The sequence below is a fragment of the Physeter macrocephalus genome, chromosome 7, assembly GCF_002837175.3.
Source record: "Physeter macrocephalus isolate SW-GA chromosome 7, ASM283717v5, whole genome shotgun sequence".
Taxonomy (NCBI): domain Eukaryota; kingdom Metazoa; phylum Chordata; class Mammalia; order Artiodactyla; family Physeteridae; genus Physeter; species Physeter macrocephalus.
In genome coordinates this window covers 22,000,104-22,026,880 of record NC_041220.1, presented here as the reverse complement: position 1 = coordinate 22,026,880, position 26,777 = coordinate 22,000,104, and the positions used below count along the sequence as shown (strand labels likewise).

At 39.1% G+C, this 26,777-nt stretch overlaps 1 protein-coding gene across 3 annotated transcripts in view; it reads left to right on the top strand.

Annotated features, from left to right (window-relative positions):
- SLC39A8 (solute carrier family 39 member 8) overlaps nucleotides 1-26,777 on the top strand; it is a 71,605-nt gene that overhangs the window by 1,865 nt on the left and 42,963 nt on the right. For all 3 annotated transcript variants that reach the window (XR_448604.4, XM_007120125.4, XM_007120126.4), the window contains one exon: nucleotides 23,025-23,187. Coding sequence is in view for 2 of the 3 variants with exons in the window: in XM_007120125.4 (XP_007120187.1) it covers nucleotides 23,025-23,187 (163 nt within the window). In the remaining variant the exon portion in view is untranslated. The remainder of the gene's footprint in view (nucleotides 1-23,024; nucleotides 23,188-26,777) is intronic.

Genomic DNA, 26,777 nt, shown 5'->3' with positions numbered 1-26,777 from the left:
GTCTGTTTACTCAGTGCTTTGATTTTTTTTTTTTTTGCTTCTGCTCTGGTTCCAGTGACAACTGATGAATAATAGCAGTGTTCAGTATTTTCCGTATTGTTTGTCACTTCTGCGTGATGTTAGTTTGTGTTACAAAAAGTTTTTGTGGTCCAAGATGCTTGGGAAATGCTGCATACTATACTCCACTCTTGGAAATCTAGCATTTCCCGATGTATTTGACCTTAGATTACAGTTAGGGAAACTTTAATCAGATAAATTCCTTGCTAATAACATTATAGTTTGGCATTCTTTTTGTTAGAAATATCTTACCTCATTTAAAACGCGCAATATTCAAGAAGTATAAGGCTCTGATGCCATGAGGGATCAAAGTGACCTCCCTTTGATCTAGAAGGGTTTTGTGGTCCTCTTATGCATGTTCTTTAGTAAACTATCTATAGATCCAGTTCTGGCATGGCATTACAGTTGGTTCAATGTCTAAGAAATGATACATCGGAAAAACTGAAATGACCCCATGTTATACTGATATTTTAGGAAATAAAGCAAACAGCTTCCTAAGTATTTTCTATCTAGTTGCAGTCTCTTCATGTGGGGGAAACAGCTGACCTGACTGAAGCATTTCTAGGTAGGAGTAGGGGCGGTCATATGCTTGGAAAGAAGCTTGGGGACTTGACTTGCAGCTGCGTATCTGTAGCCCACACATTGTTTTGACTTAAATTATCTCCTTATCTTGCAATGTCTGGAGGTGTTGATGAATTATAAAGGGACAAAAGACCGCTGAGCCACGCCTTGGCAAAGACACCGGAAAATATACCTAAATAATTTAGGAAAATTGCTTAAGTTTATTAGCAGTATGAGTCCCAGTTTATGAGTAAGTAGGACACCTCAATAGGTAAATTATAAGTACGTTGACACCTTGTTTCTCATTCTTCTGTTTGCATATTTAACTACCCTCATTATGGCCTCTGTGGGCTTCAAAAAGAGATGGGAAGAAGCCCATAGTTACTTTGGAAATAAAGGGAAGCCGTGGAAAATTTATCACTTAATCAGACCTAGCAAACATCTGTTGGATGTTCTAAAAAGTCCTAATGAAAACAACAATCATCAGTTAAATGATGTCGAATGAAGTGCCATTCCAGAAGAATCTATTAATTTGCTGACATTTCTATCTGCTCCAGCAGGAAGTCATCCAGTTTGGAGGAAAATTTAGGGCTGTTAATATCTCCATACCTTAAAGAATGCAATTTTAGTTTCCTTACCTGCAGCAAAGTAGAATAATAATATATGTGAAAAGCTTGATTTTCTGACTTTGAAGAAGGTTGAAAAGATAGAATTTATTTCTTTGGGCCAGGGATTTATTGAATCTTCTATGAGATCTGTTTACAGATGACATTCTTCCTTTGGATGAGGGCTTAGGTCAGCTTTTCCCATGTAATAGGACTACTGTACTAATAATTTAGACAATTTTGGAAGGTCTTCTAATATTTTTTCAGTGTCCTTAAATACTATTAAAAGAACTTGTTGCCTTGGCATATCGAAGTGACCTGAGTTCAAACTGGAAACAATAGAATAATTGAGTTTACTGTTTTGCTTCTTATGGTTTCTGAGGGTACAAAGAACAGGTAGAAGAAGCAACCCAAACAAGTGAGAGGAGGGAGTTCTTTTATCTAAATGGGTCTCTGGGGCCCATGACTGAGTGTAAGTCTGCTCTATCTCAGGGAGTTTCTAAAATACAAAGGGAAGCCCCAGCTGAGTGAATACCCTGGGTGATTAATTTAGGGGATTTAAGAATGGGCTCAGTACCACCTTTTGTTCAGATGTTCCTTTCTCATTCTCCAAGTGGTCTTTTCTCTTCATTTCTCCTTCAGAACACCTCACCTCTAAATTATCACACTAAGCTGCAGGAAATGCCTCCGTTTAAATAACTGAGTCTCCTGAGGAGGCTTAGTGGGGGTGATGGAGATGTGGGTGTGGGTGTGGCGGGTTGGCATGTGAGGCAACCTTTGTTTCCCACCATCACTCAACCTTAGACTTTTGTTTCTCTCTCCTAACTTTATTTTTTCATTTGATACGTACCCTGCAGCGCATCTTCTTTTTATCTTTCACAGGTTGCTTGAACCTTGTTTTTAAATCCCTTTCAATTCACCTTCAATCTTCCTAAAGCAATACTTGGCGTATGCCTCTCTTCTTTGAGATCTCCTCCATGAACTGTCTCTTGGCTGGTGAAGTCTAAATCTGAAGACTGGCGTTTAAGGCTCTGCACGGCAAGGTTGACCCTGAGACGTTAACCTGCCTGCCCAGACCTAGCACTCACTAAATTAAATTATTCATTCTTCTATGAAATCACTTCTCCTTCTACTCAACCACTTTGCTACCTCATTATCTTCCTTGCAGCCTTCCTGTTTCCAACTGCAATGTCCTTTTTTTCCTTGAATTGCCCTATCAAAATCTTAAATTTTAAAAAACCCAGCTAAACTCCATAAAACCTTTCTGGGGCATCACAACCACCACTGACTTGCTGTCTTTTTGAATTCTTGAAATTTTTTATTATGCTAACGAAACTTAGCTATTCATGTGTTCAACAAATATTTCAAATAACTACTATACTTTGATTAGAGTGGTCCCTTAAAAGTACAGATCTAATCATATTGCTCATTTTATTAAAACAAATGCCTTCAAGATAAACTTTAAACACTTTAATGTGGCTTAAGCCTTTTTATGATCTGGTTCCTGTATATTTCTCAAGCTTTATCCTTTGCTACTATTCCAGTCTTCATGGACTGCCGGTAGTTCCTGATTCGCCATATATGTGTGCTTATGTTTTAGGTATCAGTTTAGACATTACTTCTTCCGAGAAGCCTTTCTTAGCCTGCTCAGGGGTTTAGTAGGAGCCCCTTTTTATGTGACCCTATATTAATTGGTGCCTATGAAATCATAACATATTATATTGCAATTATAATATGGACATAATTTTATACATATTATAAATTTCTGTTTATATGGCTTCTCCTCGACCCCAACACACACACCCATACGATTGTGAACAGATTGAAGGGACTGATCTGACTCATCTCTCTAGGGGCTAGTGTAGTGCCTGGTACATAACATGTATTCATTATATATATTTTTGAATGAATGAGTGAAGATGGTTTAATATGAGTAAGGCAATTTGAGCCCTCACATGACTTTACAGTTAATAGGTAGATGTATGACGTGTGCACACGTAACTATAATGCACAGTAGAACGATATGTCTGATTAAAGAATTTCAGAAAAAGTGGAATGGGATCAGACTTGTGTTTTTGGAAAATTCATCTGCATGAGAGTGTGGAATGTGTTGGAGTGGGTCGAGACAGGAGCTAAGGAGGAAACTGCAGTGGTTTGTAGGAGATGTAATGATTGCTTGATCCCGGAGGCCGTCAGGAGGTACATAAAAGCTCTGCCTTCTTCTGGAAGAGCAGCCGTGACTGAAGAGTAGGCAGAAGCCCCCAAAGGTAGATATTTTCTACTTCAGTCTTTTGCCTGTAGCAGTCAGTCATTTAACTATTGTTAGATCTTTCCTTTCATTAGTTTATGGCCCAAGGATGCCAGAGGGAGAGGCAGTGAGGTAACTCTTGGCTTATTTCAATGGATGGCCAGGCTAGCGGTCTGTAGCAAACAGAAGGGGTGTACGTGTGTGGTCATTACATACATGTTGTATGCATAGCTTGTTGTTGCTTAGTATACTTTTTCTTGGGATGGTGGGTAACCGTGCATTAGATGAGGGAGGTTCTGGGAAGCACTGATCATGGATGGAGGGGAGAAAGAGCATCTCTCTCCCTCTTTTTTTTCCTTTATATTCTGAGAAATGGGGAGGGGGGGTAAATCTTCTAGGAATGCCTTCCAACCTGCTTGTTCAGGTGAGAAACTGGCAGGAAGGGCCGGACCGAAGGGCCAGGTTGTGCTTAGGTCTACGGTGGCTTTTCCTTCAAGACAATGGATCTATTTTGATATATTACATCACTCTCATTTAAGTTGACTGTGTACAGTGTGATCATTGTTTCCAAAAGGTTTTAGGAAAATGAGAGACACTCATAATTCATTTGACTGTGATGTCAAGAGCTTAGTTTGCTTTTGTGCCAGGGATGATTGGGATCCATATGAGAAGATACCCTTCATTCTTTCCATCTCTAACTCCCAAACTTGCATCTTTACCCACTACCCTAGGAGTCACATAGACCCTTTTGTACATAACATAAATAATTATATCTAGGATTTATTGGTTTTTTTCCTGTGCAACATAACTCTTAACCACTTTATGTGTACTAATGCATTTCAAAATCGCAACAATCCTGTGATACAGATACCATTATTAACTTAATTTTACACATGAGAAATATGTGGTGCTGAGAGATTAAGTACTTGACCAAAATCACACAGTAAGTGGTAAAACCTCAGGCAATCCTAAATCCTATAGTGGATTTTTTGAATTACAGTTTAGAAAAATTATAACAGTTGCCCTAGCCAGGGCAACTGTTAATCTCAGATTTTTTTTTGTTGTTGTTGTTGTTTGCGGTACGCGGGCCTCTCACTGTCGTGGCCTCTCCCGTTGCGGAGCACAGGCTCCGGACGCGCAGGCTCAGCGGCCATGGCTCACGGGCCCCGCCGATCCGCGGCATGTGGGATCTTCCCGGACCGGGGCACGAACCCGTGTCCCCTGCATCGGCAGGCGGACTCCCAACCACTGCGCCACCAGGGGAGCCCTGTTAATCTCAGATTTTGATCTATGGGTAGAAGTTACAAATCATCAATCGCTTATGTAGCTCCATTGCTTAGTCATGTTAAGGAAACAGTATTAAGACTACAGAAACTACAATGATGATAACAGGCCCTTGTCCTCAGAGAGCTTATAATCTAATTAAGAAATAAGGTGGAAACTTGTGAAAAGTATGCAAGGCAAAACTGTAGTAGTTAAGTAATCACTGAAAGAAATATTACAAGACGTATCCCTAGGCTGTGTGTGATTAATTGCCAAATACTTTTGGGAGACATGTTCTGTGGGAGCCTTCTTGGAAACACCTTGTGGAGAGTTACAAGTCAGTCAATTCTCCTTTTGGAGGATTTTGCTTGTTTGTTTTGGTTTTTAAAATACTTACTGGATAGGGGGCTTCCCTGGTGGCGCAGTGGTTGAGAATCCACCTGCCGATGCAGGCGACACGGGTTCGTGCCCCGGTCCGAAAAAAATACTTACTGGATGAACATCTGCTTGTGCCAAATGTGTCTGTGCTATTAATCACAAGATGGATTTTCTTGTGGGTTACATGAATTCTCTTTTATAGAATGAAAATTTCTTTAATTCTTTCTTATATAATGAATTTTTCTTGGAGAAAATATTTTGGCAACAATAGTTTTCCTAATTCTGAGTTTCAAAAGTTTTCCTGGAGAAAGGCATATTAATGAGCTTCTTCTTTCTTCTATGGATAATGGGAGAAACATCCATGTCTAGTGTTAAATTTTTCAGTCCTGTTCTCACTTTTACTCTAGAAGAATTCTGCCAATGAATTCACTCTCTCTTCAGGCAGTTTAGAATGTAAGTCCTCCTTTTTTTAAAAAAAAATCGTGCCATCTTCTCTCTGGCAGATAATCCTTTTTTTTTTTTTAACGTGTTAATTATCTTTTTTCTTTTTTAATTGACATATAGTTGATGTGCAGTATTATATAAATTACAGGTGTACAGTACAGTGATTCACAACTTTTAAAGATTATACTCCATTTATAGTTATTACAAAATATTGGCTGTATTTCCTGTGTTGTACAATACATCCTTGTAGCTTATTTTATACATAATAGTTTGTTCCTCTTAATCCTGTAAGTCCTCCTTTTTCATGCCTGTGAAGCAGCTACATTGCTGACTGCACAACACTGGAGAAAGAGGACTGTGCATTGGTGCTAGGGAATGAGTTGAAGCAATGAGGGAAGAGTAGGTGAGCAGAGTACTTTAATAGAATTACAACCCTAACAGAGGTACTAACTCTAACAGAATTACTAACTCTTAGAATCTCATTGCTGCTAGACGGGAGTTTGAGCTCTCATACAGTTACCAGGAGAGGGAGTGGTAAACTTTTTCCCTTAATTGAGATAGATCTTTATTTCTCTCTAGAGATATTCAAAGTTAGAGTAGCTGGGTGGGAGATTTTCAGCTTCTATGCTTTCCATGGTTCACACCATCTTTCTGTTTCCAGGTGATGCCCACATTGGGAGATGCTGATGGTCAGGGACTTCATTTCCCCATCATAAAAACCCATTGCTTCTCAACTATGACTGCAGTTTAAGAGTTTTTTCTTTAAATTCAATATACATTTGAAACCTTTATTTTAAATTTCTTTTGGTGGTAGTAGGGGTCGGGGGAGGAAAATAGAAATATAAATAGGCATGGAAAACAGGCCTGAAGTTGAGAAGGATTGCCATTCCTCAGGGAAAAGAAAAGCAACCCCATAATGAGGGTAGCCTAATGTGATTGGTAACAAGAGTTTGCCAGTTGGATTCAGAGTGGCATGTCCTCAAGGGACTGTCCATATTACTAAGTGCACACAGTTAATATTAGGATCATTTACAATGCAATTTATTAAAAAAAAAGAATGTTACTAAACTCTAGACAACCTAAGAAACTTGTAGTTTTCAGAGTGTTCCCATTTCCAACTTCAGATGATGGTAGGATTCCTGTTTGTAATTGAAACTAATTAATTTATTCTCAAACTATTCCCAGTTGTCTGTTTCAGGAGCCAGATGGGTTTGCTGAGTCTTGAGTTTTATTTTATAAAGAAATGAAACTATCACTGAATTACCTTTGTGACGATGGGGTGTGGGAACATAGAAAATCTTCAGAATGGAGCCTTGTTTAATTTGGTTTCTGTCTCCTTCCAAAGGTCCTCTGTTGTTTTTCTTGGCCTGAAGCTTAAGGAGAACAAAAACAAAAATCTGTGAATCTAGATCAAAGGTGTTAAACTGAAAAGTAGTATTATGCCTTTGAAGTCCAAATATTTAATACCTTGACTTTTTTTATACTTAACTAAATAGAGAAATAAAAAAACCAAGTGAGCATTGATAAGGCCTCTAAGACTTTAGTTCTGTTTTAGTTCTATTTTTGAACCTATTCAAAAATAATACACTTGTCATCGGTATATTCAATGGGCTTCTTAGGTCTCTAACTGTAGTAGGAATACAACATAATGGTTAACAATTTGTCCTTGGGGTTTAAACAGACCTGGGCTGAAATTCTAATCACTTATTAGCTGGGAATCACGGGCAAATGACTTAACCTCTTTAATCCTCAGTTTTCACCTCTGTGAATTGAATAAATGAACCTTACTCATAGGATGGTTGTGAACAAAAATATAAGCACAATAATAATAATTACTGAGTATCGCTGTATTTTAGGCACTTCTATATTTACTACTATGTGTATTCCATATAGTAACTCAAACAAATAATCTGTTTTTTCCCATTACCTGTATTACTTAAAAAAATAAATAACAAAAAAGACAATGCATGTAAAATACTTAGCATCATGCCTGGCTCAAATTATATGCTCAATGCATAGTTATTATATTATAATAACCATTATAATATATATCAACTAATAGTATTAGTTGATATAGCTTAACAATAGCTTAACTACCCTTAACAAAATTGTCTTTCACTGGAGGCCTGAGCACCTTAGGGTTACTCAACTTTGAGGAAAGCAGTGCTATAAAAAGACAGCAAGGATTTATAAAATAAAAAGTTCAGTGAGAAATACATCAGTCCAGTGACTTTGGTTTCAGTGTTAGTTTCAGTGGTGACTCTCATCTTGAGAAAGGCTTTTACCATTTCCCTCTTCTTCCCTTTCATCAAATACTAGTAATAAACTCCTGAAAAATGTAAACTCCTGAAAATGTAAACCTTAGGTCCTCCCAGAGGCCTTCTGAAGCTATATTTAGGAGTTGGCTTTGTTTTATTATTTTTGTCCAAATTTTACATCAATACTGAAATGTGAATGATTGGAAATCCATATTATACTTGTAGAAATAGATGTAATTGTGCTTTTAAATTTATATTTACCTCAGGACTTCTGTATGGGTTTTGCAAGCCAAAAGAATCCAGGGGCCTCCACATTCAGCTGACCTTATTAGTTGGGAAGCAGGGAGGAGAACAGGAGCCACTTTGGTCTGACTATGATAAGTCAGGGATGTATCTCTTCAGGGACAGGGAAAGAGAAGTTAGTCCAAACTTCAAACGAGAGGTAAAATCAGTAAGACGATTCTGAGTTGGGTAACAGATTCTGCTTTAAATGGATATTGAACACATATGCTAGAAGGCACATAGACCCTTCTGTTAAGGGATGCACCCTACTGATGATCCCGGGTACTTGAGTTTGAATATCAAATCATGATGCTCTGCAGTTTTCTTTAGGAGCAGGGATCTCAGAATTCATGTATATTCTTTGGTTACTTTACCTACACATCTTTTGAGAAAGTCTAGACTCTGGCTTTGTCCCTAATCTTGGGATGAATGCCATTTAAGTAAATGTTCAGGTAGGACCTTCACTCCAGCAGAGGGAGAAGGTCCTATCCTAATAGTAGTGATAGTTAACATTTATGGAGTACTTATCATGTGCCAGGCGTTGTGGTCAGTACCTGCTTATATACCATCCCATTAAGCCTCTTAATCTCACAGGGTAAGTACTCTAGGTATTCCCATGAGGAAACCCAGTCTCAACGAGGTTGACTACCTCCCTCAGAGTCATAGCTCAGAAGAGGCCGAGTGAGGATTCCAGTCCAGAGTGACTAGACTTCAAAACCCAGGCTCTCTCTCCACTGTTGCTCCACATATACTGAAGAATATCATCCCACAGAGGGGCTGGTTTATTTTCCAAAAATCTTAGTGCCTCATATGTCATCCAAGTGCCTCAGTGTCAGTAGAACTGATGCTAGTTTCCTGAAGCCACTGGGAACAGTACAGTCATTTAAAGCAGGAAGGTATTTTCTGCTGAGATTTCTTTTGTTTTAGTAAAACAAGAAAAAAAAATTATTATTACTATTTTTCCTGCTGGAGCTGTCTCTGCAATAGTCAGGTCTAGCTCTAAAACAAGATGATTAATTCCTTCACAAGCTATTTTTCAACCTTGCAATGTTATTTCCTGATCATTGACATTTGATACTCCAAACAGTGTTGTGAGAGAATTGGGACATAGCAGTTTTCCCAGAAACTGAGGCACAAAGAAGTTTTTGGCAGAAGTCACCAAGTGCCCAAATTTGACTGGGAGAACAGAGGTGCCAAGTTTGAACCCTCAGTTCTTCTCCATTGTGCTGGTTTTCGGCAGGTGCTGCCTTAGCGTGGCCCCTGTGCTATGAATCCCCTGAATATCCCATGGTCTTCGTGCCTTACTTTCTTTATATAACTGGGTGGTGGACATGTATGAAGTCTATTCCATTTTCTCACCTTCCAGACACTCCTCAGCACATTGCGGCGTGGCTCTGTCCCCAATACTTCCTTAAAATTGCTCTATAGGACGTCACCCAGACCTTCTTATTGCTAAATACAATGAGAGATTCTCAGGCTTTACTTCTGTGTTAATTTTGACAGTGTTGAACACATCCTACTTGAAACACATCCTCTCCTTGCCCACAGCGGTGTCTACCTTGGTTTGGTTTTCTTACCTCTCTGGCTGCTTCTTTTCAATTGCAGTGTCTTTTGCTCATCCTTTAAATATCGGTGTTCCTTGGGGTTCTATCCTAAGCACTCTTCCTTTTGATTTTGCACACTCTCTCTGTGCAACCTCAGTCACTCCTCTGGCTGCAGTTATCACCTGTCTGTGGGTGCTCTCTGCTTAGGTTGGCTTGGTTCACATTTCTCTCCTGAGGCTTAGCCATGCACAGCCTGGTTGCCGATTGATGTCTAACTCTCTCCTCTCCCCAACTCAGCAGGTCTAAACCTGTCCCAAATGGAACTCATCAACTCCATCCTTTCTCCATCAACACCTTCTGGTACAGTAAGTCCCCTACATATGAATGAGTACTGTTCCAGGAGCACGTTTGTAAGTCCAATTTGTTTGTAAGCCTAGGTACCCAAGTAACACAATCGGCTATATGGTACAGTACTGTAATAGGTTTATAATACTTTTCACACAAATACATAAAAAAACCAACAAACACAAAAAATAAAGAAAACATTTTTAATCTTGGAGTATCTTGAAAAGTACAGTAGTACAGTACCACAGCTGGCATCAGGGGCTGGCATCCAGTGAACAGGCAAGAAGAGTTACTGGCTGGAGGAGGGGGAGGAGGTGGGAGACGGTAGAGCTGAAGGATCGTCAGCAACAGGAGATGCAAGGCAAGCTGCCATTTCACTCACGCCTGACGCTGAGGCCACAGGTTCTGGTTTCTTGCTGGATTCAATTCTATCTAGCCTCTTGAAAAAGCGATCCAGTGATGTCTGGATAGTAGCTCTTTTTTTCTCGTCGTTGATGACACGGTAGCACTGGATTGCATTTTGAACGGCTGCTGCAACCTTCGTGCACCATTCTAAGTTTGGGTCCTGTGCCTTAAAAACTAACAGTGCCTCCTCAAATAAAGAAAAACCCCTTGCCATTTCCCACGTTGTGAATCTCTTCGGTTCTTCAGTTACTTCTTCTTCCTCTCATCTCTCTTTGTCCTTTCTCTGGGCCTCCAGTTCGGTCAGGTCTTCATTAGTAAGCTCCTCGTGTTGCACAGCAGGGAGTTCAGTGTTATTAGAATGAGCAACATCTACCATCTCTTAGCCTTGCTCCACTCTCTCAATTATTTTCACTTTTGTTTCCATCGCCATCGCTTGGCGCTTCTTAGCAGTACCAGCTACATCACTGCTGCTTTTACACTTGCTTCCGGACATCCTGGGCTTGAAATAAGGATACTGTACTACTGTACTCTATACAGTACTGTACAGTAAAGTACACAAAGCACAACCACTTGTAGAGGATGCACGCACGTGACAGTGTACGCCAGACACATGAGCTAACTTATGTGATTGGACATGCGAATGCACTTTCGCATCTTTGAAAGTTCACAACTTGAAGGTTCATATGTAGAGGACTTACTGTAATCCTGTCTTGTCAGTCTCAGTGATGAGTGTCACCATCCACTCCGCTGACTAAGCTGAAAAACTGGATATTATTCTTCAGTCCTCTCTCTCTCTACTTCCCATGTCAAAGCATAAGTCGTGTCACAATAGCTTAAATACTGCTTACTTAATATCTCTAAATTCCAGTGTTCTCTTTAGTGGAGGGGGCATAATTTTATCTACTTTATGGGATTGTTGTGAGATTTAATTAGATACAGACCTTGCATTCTGTTTGTGCCTGGCATTATGCTGTCCACAGCATTCCATGCTGCCCCATGTCCTATCTTTCACATTGCTGCCAGATTTATATCCCAAGTACGCGAATCTGATCATTTCACCGTCTTCAAATGGCTTCTAATTACTGTTAGAATAAAATCTAAACTTCTTGCCTGATATTTAAGGCCCTGTAGTACCTACCCTTACCCCCCATATTTCTCCAACTTTATTTCTCCTTTTTTCTTCACATCTCATCTTAGATGTTGTTTTCTCCAGGAATCCTTGGACAATCCCATTCCTTTAGGGTAGGTTAGTTATTCTGTCTTCTTCACATTCATGGATCCTACCCTAGCACTTACTGGGCCATACTGTAATTACTTTTTTAAAAAAATCTGAACCCTGTACTAGTCTGTGATATCTATTGTGAGGTTAGGGACTGGGTTTATCTCAGTCACCTTCTTTATTCCTGTAACTAGCATAGTGTCTAGCCTATAGTAGGTATTCAGGAAATATTTGTTAAATGAATGAATAACTTCAACCTTTTACAATAAATTTTACACCAATACAACTTTTAAAATTATTTCAGTCGACCTAGATGTCTCATTTAGTTCAAAGTAAGCCAGCAATCCATTTATTTGATGCAGACACATTAATTAAAAAATAGTAGAAAAGAAATAGTATGTTAAAATTGAACCTGTGTGTCATATCAGTAGAAGGAAATAATTAAGTTTTTATTCCTTCTAATTTCTGAAATTTTTAGAGTTCTGTGGTCATAATTTAGACTCAGATTTTCTCCAGAGCCCATAGCTGTAATTTTTATGGCAACTTGGAAACACTGATGTCAGTATTAGTTTATTTGTAGTATCAGGGCTCTACTGAGTTGATGCCGGGTAAGTTTTATAGAATGAGCAAGGCAACTTGTGACTAGAAAATTTGATTCTTCAGAGTTCCTAGTAAATAAGTCTCAGGTTATCAATTTGTATTTCTCAGAATTATATTCAGACACTATGTGCTAGTTTCTAATCTTCTTTCATTCCCTGCACTTTCCTTAATCTATCGTGTTAGTGATTGTTACAAGTTGAGTGATTTACGTGTCTGAAGCTTTGCTAGGAGTTGAGGAAGATATGAAATAATACATCCTTCCTCTCTAGATGTTCATGATCTTATTAAAGAGGTATCCATTTTCACGAGCAGATGGAAATGCGAGGAAGCATACAGTTAAGTGCTAAACATGTAAATCCTATGGGTAGGGGAGTCTGGAGAGCATAGCAATATTAAGTAGAGGCAGTGGGGGCCAAATATAGGACAGATAGAAGTGGTATACTTTGAGAGGAGGTATCTCAGAATTCTAGGTAGGGCTCATGGGGCATGCAAAGTCACAGTGAAGGTAAAATACAAGGCATTAGAACTGCTTGGTTAAAACAGAGTTTAAGGATGCTTTTGGTGGAGGGCAAAAGGAGGAAGGGAGGTTGTGGACAGATAATTCTTCGGTGTTAGGTCTTTAGACTCTTGGCAGAAGGAAAGTTTTTTTTTTGGTGTGTGTGTTGGGGGCCGGTTTGAGCAGAAGATTGACAACGGCAATATTTCAGTAGAAATAGTCTTGTGTGTGGGGTGAGTAAGGATAAACAAGATGAGACATGTATTGGGTAAGGTTAGTTAGAAGTTCCCAACTTGTCAGTTAAATGTTAGGGCCCATCTGTCATTCTTATGCTCTAGGCCAAAGCTGTTGGTCTCAGGACCCTTTTGTACTCTTAAAAATTATTGAGGACCCCAATATACTAAAGTACATGTGGTTTATATCTATTGATATCTACCATTATAGAAATTAATGTTAAGAAAAATTTAAAATATTTATTTAACATATAAAAAATGACAGTAATAAGGCCATACCATGTTAACCTTGTTTTTTAAATGAAAAATAACTGTATTTACCATGACAAAAAATTAGTGAGAAGAATGGCATTGTCTTACATTTTTGCAAATCTCTAATGTCTGGCTTAGTAGAAGACAGTTGCATTCTCATATGTGCTTCTGTATTCAATCTGTTGTGACGTGTTATTTAGCCTCTGGAATATCCATTGTTCACTCATGAAAGAATGAGAGTGAAAAAGGAAAATGCAGTTTCAGCATTATTATGAAAATCATTTTGACCTTGCATGGTCTTGGTAACCCCTGGGCGGCGGGGGGGGCGGTCCCTGGACTGCACTTTGAGAACCACTGTGCCAAAGCGTTGTGATATGATTGGGTCTGTGATGGACAAGGTCATTCCACATATGCAGAGGTTAGATGACTTTGAGGATGAGCTCAGTTCTTGTGGCATCTGCCCCAGCCTTGAGTTGGAGAAGGGGCAAGCCTTCCACACTTTATCTCCTAGGGGACTTAGTGGGGAGCCCTTGGCGAGAAGCAAGGCCAAAAGGCCTTTTGGTCTTGGCAGCAAAGGGGAGGAGGCCTAGGGGACTATCTTGCTGGTGATGGAAAGCAGGGTGGCCCCAGCCCCTGGAGCCAGGTCAGGATCATGAAGTCAAAAATCCAGATTATTTGTGCTCTGACACCACACCAGGCTTCTGCGGGTGAGAGAGCCTTGGAAACTGCACGTGGGGGGGGCAGGGCTGAGAACCTTGTCAGTAGCTGTGGTCATCAGAAAATTTTGTAAACCTCTTTTAAAGAGTGTATCACAGCTTTTAAAATTTCTTTTTCTTTAGTAAAAATTAAAAAAAATTCCAGCCTGTCTTAATTGTGTTTGGAGGAACCTGTAAAAAGATTGGAAAACCCTCATGATTTAACTTTATTTTCTTAATTAAAATAGGAATACATGCATGTTGTCTAAAACTTTGGCAAATATAGAGAAGCAGAAAGGAAAAAACAAAAAAATCGTCCATAATTTCACCACCAGAGGTAAACACTGTTAACATTTTAAACCATGTTATCTCCAGATATTTTTTTAACATCTTTATCGGAGTATAATTGCTTTACAATGGTGTGTTAGTTTCTGCTGTATAACAAAGTGAATCAGTTATACATATACATATACCCCATATCTCTTCCCTCTTGCGTCTCCCTCCCACCCTCCCTATCCCACCCCTCTAGGTGGACACAAAGCACCGAGCTGATCTCCCTGTGCTACGCGGCTGCTTCCCACTAGCTATCTGTTTTACATTTGTTAGTGTATATATGTCCATGCCACTCTCTCACAATCAGGGCATTCTTGTCTGTAAACCACTGATACTAGAAGCATTCTTAACCTGCTTGACTTATTTTGGAGCAAGGCACCAAGTGTCCTTTTATTAGTTCACATTTTTAACAGATAAGAGCACATCTGTTTTTTTTTTTTTTTTTTTTTTGCGGTTACGTGGGCCTCTCACTGTTGTGGCCTCTCCCGTTGCGGAGCACAGCCTCCGGACGTGCAGGCTCAGCGGCCGTGGCTCACAGGCCTAGCCGCTCCATGGCATGTGGGATCTTCCCGGACCGGGGCACGAACCTGTGTCCCCTGCATCGGCAGGCGGACGCGCAACCACTGCGCCACCAGGGAAGTCCACGTCTGCATCTTTATTCCTGTTTTGCTCCTAAGTTCTTCAGAACTATCTTTTTTTATTTAGATTCCATATATATGTGTTAGCATACTGTATTTGTTTTTCTCTTTCTGACTTACTTCACTCTGTATGACGGACTCTAGGTCCATCCACCTCACTATAAATAACTCAATTTCATTTCTTTTTATGGCTGAGTAATATTCCATTGTGTATATGTGCCACATCTTTATCCATTCATCTGTCGATGGACACTTAGGTTGCTTCCACGTCCTGGCTATTGTAAGTAGAGCTGCAATGAAGAAAATATTTGCAAATGAAGCAACTGACAAAGGATTAATCTCTAAAATTTACAAGAAGCTCATGCAGCTCAATGTGAAAAACACAAACAACCCAATCCAAAAATGGGCAGAAGACCTAAATAGACATTCCTCCAAAGAAGACATACGGATTGCCAGCAAACACATGAAAGGATGCTCAACATCACTAATGTGATGCAAATCAAAACTACAATGAGGTGTCACCTCACACCGGTCAGAATGGCCATCATCAAAAAATCTACAAACAGTAAATGCTGGAGAGGGTGTGGAGAAAAGGGAACCCTCTTGCACCGTATCTCCAGGTTTTATTTAACCTTATTTAGAGCAGTGGTATCATTCTATACATATTGTTTTGTAATAATCTGTTTTTTCCCCTTATCAATATATCATAAAAGAAAGCATCTTTCTCCTTTAAATAATATATGCAGGAAAGGCTCTTTTTATCTGCTCTTAAGGAAGAGCTTTGAGAATGTGTATAAGCACGTATGTGTGTGCATGCCTGTGTACATTGTGGGAGGGACTGCATCAGCACCATAGTGGCTTCAGTAAGAACTGTAAGGAAATCTGCGGGAAAAATGGAAGAACAAATCTTGGGGAAACAGAGCTGGGATCACTTGAGTAATCACCTTTTACACCTTAGAAGATCATCTTTCTAGAATGTTCTTTGCTCAAACTTTAGAAAACTCTTTTATCGTGGTGAAGTAATCATGAGTAAACTTTAAAGAGGAAATTAATTGGGAAAAAGTTCAAGAGAAAGTTGGTAGAGGGTGATTGGGCACATATATATGTTGTGCAAGAGCCAGGCGGTTTGGAAGTGGTATGCGAGTTCCTTATAATGGCGGTTGGGTAGTTCCATTGTTGCGTCAGTAACAAACCTGGAAGTGATGCCCATGGTCACTCCCACTTTGCCGCTCCTGCTGCCAGAGTGGAGTATTTAAATCACCAATTCCTTGACGTTGTGCAGTCACCCCTGAAGGGGAAAGTTAATGGGACTGTTCACTGGTTTCAGGGTCAGAAATGGCCTCCCAATTGTTAAACTCAAACCATCCTTTTAAGCTTTAAATATTTAAATTGTTCTCTTGGGTTATTTGTCCAGTTGCCATATTTGAAACATTCTTATGTATACTTCATCTTCTTTTGCTTTTATACTTTTTTTGCTTTTATATCATTTTGTTTACGTTACTACTATGAACTTAAACAGGTTTTGCAATTGGTTTTAAAAATTACTATGAAGACAAGTGAGGGGTTCATTCATTCATTTACTAATTTGTTCGTTCAACAAGTATTTACTAAGCCCTGCTGTGTGCCAGGCATACAGTATTATATTGTTAGTATTAGCATTGGTAAATACTAAGGTGGATATGAGCTCAAGGATTCCAGAAGTTTCTTTCCCATTACATAATGATTTTGGATCTTCATCTTTTCCTCTTCCTAACACACTCTTAACAATCTGAGACCAGTTCCTGGCCTCGTAGTTGTATGGTTATATGATGGTAGCTTAGAAGGATGAAGGAACATGTTGGCTTCTCTGCTTGAAATGCAAGAATACTGGGTTTAAAAAAGTTTGTGTGGCTCAATTACTTGACAACCCAGAAAAACTGACAGGACTTGATATTTCATTCTAATTTTGATCGTCACTGAGTCTAAATGCATCAGGAGAGCTCTCTCTCCCTGCCTTGAGAGCTCAGCCATACCTGTAGCAGCGGCCTTATCAGGAAGGTGAGCTGCTCAGCTTCCACAGAATCACAGTCCGTGCAAAACAGAATCTGAAACCATCTCTGGGGTGACCTTTGAGTGGGATGATATTTCATTTGTGGCATAGTGTGAAGGCCTAGGCTTAATAGGTATGGGATCAGATGGTCTTATTGCTTTGTATTATTTAGTGGATGCCATTTGACTAGACAGCCAGGTAGAGAAGACAGCCCATGTGTTGGGAAAAGGAAGAAGGGTGGAGAAGCTTATCTTTCTGTTTTCACACCGGTTCTGGACGTAACATTCCTTTGCTAGCTTTAAAAATGTCTTTTAAATAATTACTTTATATATCAATTAGGACTCTTTCATTTGTAAGTAAAGGAAACTTAAGTGAAATTAGCTTAATTCAAAAAGGAAATTCATTGGCTCAGGTAACTGAACATTCAAGGGGCAGAAGCAGCTTTAGGCACAGGTGTACCCAGGGGATTAGTGATGGTATTGGGTACCTGCCTTTCTCTGCTTATTAGCTCACGTTCTTTCACAGGGTGGAAAAGCGGCCTAAGGAGCCCATAGACTTCTAGCAATGCTAGTGGAAGAAGATTTCTTCAGTAGCTCCACCAGAGAGTGGACAAGTGTGGGTCCTATGTTCCCTGGTCAGCCCCAACTAAATCACATAGAGGGAGGCTCCCATCGCAGGCAGATGGTCTGTTACTGGATGATGGGGAAGGAGTCTCAGGCAGGCAAAAATGATAAGCATTCACTGGCCTTAATTATTTCTTATGTTTTGGGCTTATCTCGCTCTGTCTTATTTTCTGGCTCCCTTTCCTGCTTTTGCACAAATTATATGTGTATTCCCAAAGTTTTTCTCCTCTTTCTATACTCTCTCTCCTGATGATCTCCACTCCCACTTAACTGTTATCTCCTTACAGAAGACAGCCACATCCTTATCTCTGGCCTCTAGCTTTCTCAGAGAAAGCTCACTCATCATTTCCATCCGGTGTCCCACAGGCACCACTGCAACTTTAAATGTCTAAAATGAAACTTGCCACCATCCTCCGAAATGCCTTTCTTTTCCTAGGTTCTCTAATCACACCAGTAGCAATATCCTCTTTCTGCTTTCCTGGAATTCTAACCTCAGAGTCGTTTTTGACTATTTCCTCTGCATATTATTTCTGCTTTATGTGAACTCTCATAGTTCTTTATAATTACTTTATCACTTTCTCTCTGGTTTTATAGATACTGGTGTATCTGATTTCTTTCTGCTGAAATTATTTTGGTTTCTTGATGGAAGGTATGACGACTTATTTATCTTTGTACTATTTCTTTCTTTGTTGTCACCCTCCATCTTCCACTTCTTCCATCAATGTCATACACAGAATTTTATGATGCAGTAAATACTTGTTGAATGAAGGAAAGAATTTATGTGATGTGTAGTGTAATTACATGGTTATTATACTTGGTATTGTTAAAGAAAACCAGAGTCTGACAGTAAGGTAATAAAAACAGATTTTATTCAAGAACTATTGCAGTAGGGGAAAAGGGACCTCAGTATAGAACTGGGCTCAGTTCTGAATACATCATGGACAAGTGGGGTTTATAGCCAAGGAACAGAGTGGGGGTCAGTGGATGGGAAATTACTAAGAGGAAACATCAGGGGTAGGGAAGGAGTTTGGTTAAATAGACCTAACAGGATTCCTGCTGAAGCCAGGGTAATCAGATATCCGGGTAAGGAATGAAGAATTTGACCAGATATTGAGGATATTAAGATAATATCAAATATTAAGGCTAGGGGATTCTCTCTAAACAGACTTGGCAGGATTCTTGCTAAAACTGGGCAGTGCCAGCCCTACAGGGATGGATGCAAGGCCGAAGCCTAGAGGACTTAGAAGAACCTGACTAAAGTTTAGTCAAGTAGAGAGCCTGTGTAATTATCTACACTGTGTAATCTCAAATCTTGCCTAACTCCTTGGCATTTATTATAAGCAGATTTCCACTGTATAAAATGTTGAGGGAGGAATTTGCCCTCATCATTCAACCTTCCCCCATCCTCACTGTTCGGGTCCTGGGTGCTCATCCTGTTTGTCTCTGCTCTGGGAAGCACTGCCCTTTCTTAGACAACTGCTTTCTTTGTGTCAGGTTCAACTCTGTTAAATCAAAGCATAATAAAAATCAATATTGTTTAAAGCCAAATAGGGTGCAGTATAAAACTATTTGCATTCCACTTGCTGGTAGATAGCTATTTAATTAAACTAATTAATTAATTAATTGTCACTCATAACTTCACTCTTTTATTTTTATTTATTTTTTAAATTAAAATGTAGTTGACGTACAATATTATGTTAGCTTTAGGTGTCCTATGTAGTAATTTGACATTTGTAGACATTGTAAAATGATCACCGTGATAAGTAGTAACCATCTGTCCCCACACAAAGTTATTACAGTATTATTGACCATGTTCCTTATGTTGTATATTACAACCCCATGGCTAATTTATTTCATAACTGGAGGTTTGTACCTCTTAATCCCCTACACCTAATTCATGCCCCCCCAACCCGCTTTCTGGCAACCACTGTTTGTTTTCTGAAGGTAGATCGCTAATTTAAATAAGGCAGGCCTGTCATTAATTCAGTTTTGTCACACTGTTAGTAGTCCATCCTCATTCTAAGATCGTAAAGCAAGGCCCAGAGTTTTGTCATCTCTCTACCTTTTTGTTCTTTCTGAACGGATCATCAAGACTCTCAGCTGTCTTTCAATATTGAGTATATATTCCTTGATTGCATTGTTGTTGTTTTTTTTCCCTAACTGTATGTAGGACAGTGTCTTTAATGATGTACAGTGGGCAGTCTGGGCATCCTTAAGGATAGTGACTTTAAAGCTCTTGACTGCCATTTATAGTAAAAAATGAACTTTATATTGTGGTCCAGTATACATGTGCATGGTATGTATAAAGTGTAACTGAAGCAAAAGTTTGACTAAGCAATACTTACTCCTGTTATGTGTGATACACTCTGTGGTTCTTATTATATTGTTTTTTACTTACTTACAGAATGTTCTCTGTGATGTTGTAAGTGGATTTTCTGATCCACTAATGGGTCACAATTAGAGTCTAAAAGGAACTGCTTAACAGTCATCAAGTTTTAGGAAGTCTTAGATTGTTCACTCTGAGAAGACTTTTGCAAATTATCTATGGGCAGCATCCCTTTTCCTCCTATTTTGGAGTTGGAGGAACTTCTTTGTAGGGAAACAGTGCTGCTTTGTACTTTCACTTCTACATCTATTTGTTCCTGGAATCATGCAGTGGGGCAGTTGAGCCACATGGACTCTGTAATTTTTTTTTTTTTTTTTTTGGCTGCGCTGCACAGTTTGTGGGAATCTTAGCTCCCCCACCAGAGATTGAACCTGGGTCCTTGGCAGTGAAAGCGTGGAGTCCTAACCACTGGACCGCCAGGGAATTCCCCGGACTCCGTAATTTTTGAGCCTAGCATTTATGCTCCTGGGTGTCTTCACAGTAATGAAGACACTATACCCACTATATACCCACACTATACCCACTTTCTCTCCCCTAGTTGGCTATCGAGCTATTTTCTCCCTCCATTGGTTCATTATCCCTTATTCTTGGTCTTAGGGAAGACTGTTAACATAGCATTGAGTGTTGTCTCCTCTTCTAGGAATGGCTATCATTGTCACGAACCCAAAGGAGAGTTTAGGTTCAGTAAAGAACAGTTTTAGGCACATTCTTAGACATTACAAAAAAGATGTGTACATGTGCATTTTCTTTAAGGCAATTGAAGTCTTACCTTTTGACAACTCCATACAATTTGATGTATTTGTTGGTTTTTCATCTTTCCTTCATAATCAATAGTGATCTCCTTTTACCAAATCTTACATTTTTAATTTGATTGTTTCTGTTGTGAGGGGAATTACATCACTTTATGATGAAACAGTTAACAAAAGCTTTTGAGTTCTTGGTACGGTTCATAGTATATCAGTGACCTTGGGCTGCCATAACAAAATACTGTAGCCTGGGTGGCTCAAACAAGAGAAATTAATTTTCTCACAGACTGGAGACTGCAAGTCCAAGATCAAGGTGCCAGAAGGGTTGGTGTCTGGTAAGAGCTGTCTCCTTGGATTGCAGATGGCTGCTTAAGACAAGGTGTCTCTTCTTATGAAGCCACTAATCCAGTTGGAGCAGGGCCTCACCCTCATGACTTTATCTGACCCTAATAATTACCTTCCAAATACCCCATAACCAAATATCATCACATTGGGGGTTAGGCCTTCAATATATACATTTGCGGAGGACACAATCCAGTCCAGAGTACAAAGCTAAGGTCTTAGTGGGGTTTAAATATTGGCTGAAGTATGCAAAGAAACGTTCTTTGCAGTCATTAAAGATAGACTTTTTTCTTTGAGTGAATGGGTATTTTTCATACTCTATAATTCTTATAACATTTATTAGCAATAGTAACACATTTAATTTTTTCAATAGTCTTCTTAATAATGCAAGTATATAGAAGAAAGTTTACAGTTAAAATATGCCCAAGAGTAAAATTGTACTTTTAAAAAGTTATTTCTGCAGAGAACTTTTTTCTAATGCAGATTCTATTCCTTATTAACAGTTAAATGAACTTCTAAACAGCCTAGCACCATTATAATATAGAAATATTGTAATATAGAAAAGCTACCCGCCATCATTGAGAATAATAGATATTTTAGCAAGCAGCAATTTGTTCTAAAGACATATTTTAAAACAACTTTTATGTATTGAGATTATTATTGTAGTCCAGGATGGATGAATTCCGTAATATAGAAAAGCTACCCGCCATCATTGAGAATAATATTTTAGCAAGCAGCAATTTGTTCTAAAGACATATTTTAAAACAACTTTTATGTATTGAGATTATTATTGTAGTCCAGGATGGATGAATTCCTTAACCATGAAATTGTAAGGGAACCAGGTGTGTTTGTCTACAAGAAACGCTATACAGAGCTACTCCAATAGCCTCCACAAAATACCTATTCAAACTGAGGAAAAACAGAGATGGGAGATTGAGGATATAGAATTGTTTTAATGCTCTTTGTGTGAATTGCTGTTGGTCCACTGATAATATATATTTTTAAACATTTTTATTGGAGTATAATTGCTTTACAATGGTGTGTTAGTTTCTGCTTTATAGCAAAGTGAATCAGCTATACATATACATACATCCTCATATCTCCTCCCTCTTGCGTCTCCCTCCGACCCTCCCTATCCCACCCCTCTAGGTGGTCACAGAGCACCGAGCTGATCTCCCTGTGCTATGCAGCTGCTTCCCACTAAGTATTTTACATTTGGTAGTGTATATATGTCCATGCCACTCTCTCACTTCGTCCCAGCTTACACTTCCCCCTCCCCGTGTCCTCAAGTCCATTCTCTACGTCTGCATCTTTATTCCTGTCCTGCCGCTAGGTTCTTCAGAACCATTTTTTTTTTTAGATTTGATATATATGCGTTAGCATACTGTATTTATTTTTCTCTTCCTGACTTACTTCACTCTGTATGACAGACTCTAGGTCCATCCACCTCACTACAAATAACTCAATTTCATTTCTTTTTATGGCTGAGTAATATTCCATTGTATATATGTGCCACATCTTCTTTATCCATTCATCTGTTGATACATTTTTATAGTGACTTTTTGTAGAAGAGGTAGTGTTGGGCTTCCCTGTTGGTGCAGTGGTTAAGAATCCGCCTTCCAATGCAGGGGACATGGGTTCCAGCCCTGGTCCGGGAAGATCCCACATGCTGCAGAGCAACTAAGCCTGTGCGCCACAACTATTGAGCCTGTGTTCTAGAGCCTGTGAACCACAACTACTGAAGCCCGCATGCCACAGCTACTGAGCCCACATGCCTAGAGCCCGTGCTCCTCAATAGGAGAAGCCACCGCAATGAGAAGCCTGCACACCGCAACGAAGAGTAGCCCCCGCTCACCGCAACTAGAGAAAGCCCGCGCGCAGCAACAAAGACCCAACGCAGCCAAAAATAAATAAATTTTTTTTAAAAAAAGAGCTAGTGTTGTGTGTCTAGAGGAAATAGTCCGTGCCTGTTTACAGTATCTTTGCTTGCAGGCTTTTACTATGTTGACCCATATATGGTTACTTTGTTTCTTCTATTTCAGTGTTTATCAGCAGAAGAGATCTTTTCCCTTCATGGCTTTTCAAATGCTACGCAGATCACCAGCTCAGACTTCTCTGTCATCTGTCCAGCAGTCTTACAGCAATTGAACTTTCACCCTTGCGAAGATCGGCCCAAACACAAAACAAAACCAAGTCTTTCAGAGGGTATGTTGCAAGCTTTTTCTCCCATTTGTTTGAAGACTCTGTGAGCTAGTCTAAAATGAAATTAAGATGCTTCTTTTTCTGCTTTATTGCTCTTAATTAATCTACATAGAATCCCTTGGTAAAAAATACTTATATTCTGGAAGTCTTTAGAATAAGCATAATTAGAACTCATTTAAGCTTCAGAAGTTATGCTCTTTTATTTATGGAGTCAAAATTTTACTTGGTACCCATGGAAAATTTTATAAAATTCAGTTCTTGATTTTAAGCAATACATGTTTTATGTTGTGTATATTGGATGGCACATTCACTATTTGGGTCATAATTGATCAATTTCCATTACGTTGTACTTATCATATTATTTTAAAACCTGTCAATTTATCTGTCATTGTCAGTAAAGAGATAAGGGAACTAGTGTGGTTCTAGATTAAATCTTAAGGTACTGAGCTATTACTGCTTTAATTTTCATAAATAAAAGAGATGCCAGTGACTCTTTTAAGTGCCTATAGTGGTGTTACCGTAGATATTGTAAAGAAATTTTTAAATATAAGAAAGTAAGTGTTTTCTTACTGTATAGTCCACATACTTAATTAAACAGGTAGAAGAGTTCTTTCACCAATGAGATAAATCAGTTGCTGAGGGGCGATTTCTTGGTATTCCCAAATTGTTACCGGCCCCACATGAGTATTTTAATTCTCATTTTTTTGGTTCCTTTATTTTCTGTGTATTAAGCATTCAGTAGTGAACAAGAAGAAAAATTCCCGGCCCTCTTAGGGCTTACAATATAGCGAAGAAAAGAAATAGGAAAATTTATACAAACAAGCAAATAAATTATATAATTTCAGAGTGATAAAGCTATGAAGAAAATAAAGTAGGTAAAGGATAGGGGATGGTGGGTGAGTGTGATTTTAGATGGGTCAAGGGAGGCCTCTCTGATGAGATTACACTTGCAAAGAGTCCTGACTGAGGAGAGGGAGAGGGCCATGGCTAGATCGTCTCTGGGGGACAGCATTCTTGGTCCAGGGAACAGCAGCATAAGCTTGGTGATGAGCTCGACATGTGTAAGGGACAGCGAGAAAGCGTGTGTGTCTGGAGCACTGTGAGAAGGAAGGAGAGTAGGAGATGGTAGCCAGGGGCCAGATAGGGAGGGCTTGTAACGTGTGGTAAACTGATTGAATTTTATTCTGAATGTGGTATGAAGACACTGTAGGGTTCTAAACAGGGGAGCGGTGTGATTTTATTTGGATTTGTAAAAGATTATTCTACCAGCCGTTTGAAGAATAAATTGTTAAGGGGCAAGAGTAGAAGCAAGGAAATGGGTCAGGGGGCTATTGCCAGGGTTGGTGCTCAGCTTGATGGAGGCTTGGTCTAAGGTGGGAGTGGAGATCTGGTCAGATTCAGGATGGATTTTGGAGACTGTGCTAATGTGGTTCGCCTCTGCACTGGATGTGTGGGAGGGAAAGATGAATCCAAGTTTAAGCCAGAGAAACTGCATAGATGGTTGCACCATATCCTGGGATGGACAAGACTGGGGAGGAGCACTTTGTTGTGGAGGAACCGAGTGGTGAGGACCAAGAGTATAATTTTTGACATGGTGAGTCCGAGACATTGATGTAGACCCACAAGGGGAGATGTCCGGTAGGCAGTGGCACACACACATTTGGATTTCAGAGAATAGTCGAGGCTGCAGATTTGTCATCTCAGAGATGGTGTTTGGAGCCACGGGTCTGAGTGAGCACATCTAACGTGAATATAGATGGAGACTATAAAGAGAGGAAAGATGAAGAAGAAAAGGGAAGCCTCAACAAAGGGAGTGCTTATTTTATTGGGCTGGCCAAAAAGTTTGTTCGGGTTTTTCTGTAACATGAAAAACCTGAACGAACTTTTTGGCCAGCCCGATACTAACTTTTGGATTCCTTTGTGTATATATGAGCATTTTAATCTCACACTATATGAATAAAAGGGATAACAACAAAGACAAAAGTAATGATAACAGCCAACTTTTATGTAGTCCTTTCTATAACCGATACTTTTCCAAGTTCTTTCATATGTCAACTCAATTAATCTTTGCACAACTATATGATGGAACAACTATTCCCATTTTACAACCGAGGAAACCGAGGGGCAGAGAGTTCAAAGTCATTTGCTCGAGATTTATACAGCTTGTACGTGGTAGAGCCAGGTTCAAACCCAGGCTGTCTCAGCTTCAGAACCCATGTTCTCTTTTGTATTCTATATTTACATATACAAAGAATAGAAATTACCAACCATAATTTATCAATATAATTAGCGATTTCGTGAGTAACAATAATTTCAGAGCTCATTGTTCAAATATTTTTTCCAGAGGATATACTAAATGGGAATATGTTTATATTTCTACAAGTTTATTTAATATAGTTTGCACTTTATATTCAAAACTAAATTTAGCAAAAGCTTTCTGTACTAACATTTACTAATAATATAGTGTAGTAAAAGCATAGATTCTAAAGTCAGCCAACCTAGGCTCAAATCCCTGCTCTATAACTTTCCAGCTATGTTGGGCACTTGACTTTGTCTTTCTGCCTTAATTTTCTCATCTAAAATAGTTCCTTTCTCATTGGGTTGCTATAAGATTAAATAACTTAATGTTTGTAGAGCATTTAGAATATTATCTGGCACACAGATTTTATATATATATATATATATATATATAGATAGATAGATATCTGTTACATGAAATATATCTGACATGTACATACTTCTGGGGACAGGATTAAATAACTTAATGTTTGTAGAGCATTTAGAATATTATCTGGCACACAGATTTTATATATATATATATATATATATATAGATAGATAGATATCTGTTACATGAAATACATCTGACATGTACATACTTCTGGGGACAGGAGGTGAGGCTTCAGAGAAAGCAAATCCTCTACTCTGTGCAGGTTAATTACTGATATTCAAAACTGTTTTAACCCCAATTAATTCCCGGGTTACCCTCTCAGGAACCAGGAACTAGGAACAGGAAAGTGGGAAGCAATAAGGGGAAGAATTCTAGGATCAATACTGCAAAGCCATAAAATGGAAAAATCAACACTCCTAAGTTACAAGGTCAGGAAAGCACCAAGTATTTGGATGCAGGACCCAGAGAGAAATGCCTCTTAGGGTGCACGTTATCTTAGGAATTGAAATAAGGCTAGAATGGGTGGGATGGAGTGAGAGAAGATACAGAAAAGTTTCCAGAGAATTAGGGATACTAGTAGAGTATTCATTACTAGTCTAAGATGATTGACTGCATATGGCCATTACTTGGTGTAATATCTTGTTTTATTTTCGTGCAGCTGTGTAATCTTGGGTGACTTGTTCAATGTTTCTGTGCCTCATCTGCAAAATGGAGATAATAGTTGTACTTTCCTTATAGAATTGTTGGGGATATCAAATGAGTTAATATACGCAAGTACCTAGAACAGTGCCTACGACAGAGTAGGAAAAATATGTCTTCACTCTTCTTATACATATGCTCATAGGTTGACTCTATTCCCTGGCCCCTGTGTAAGCCTGTTCCTTTCTAACAAAGAAATGATATTTTAAACAATGAAATGCCCT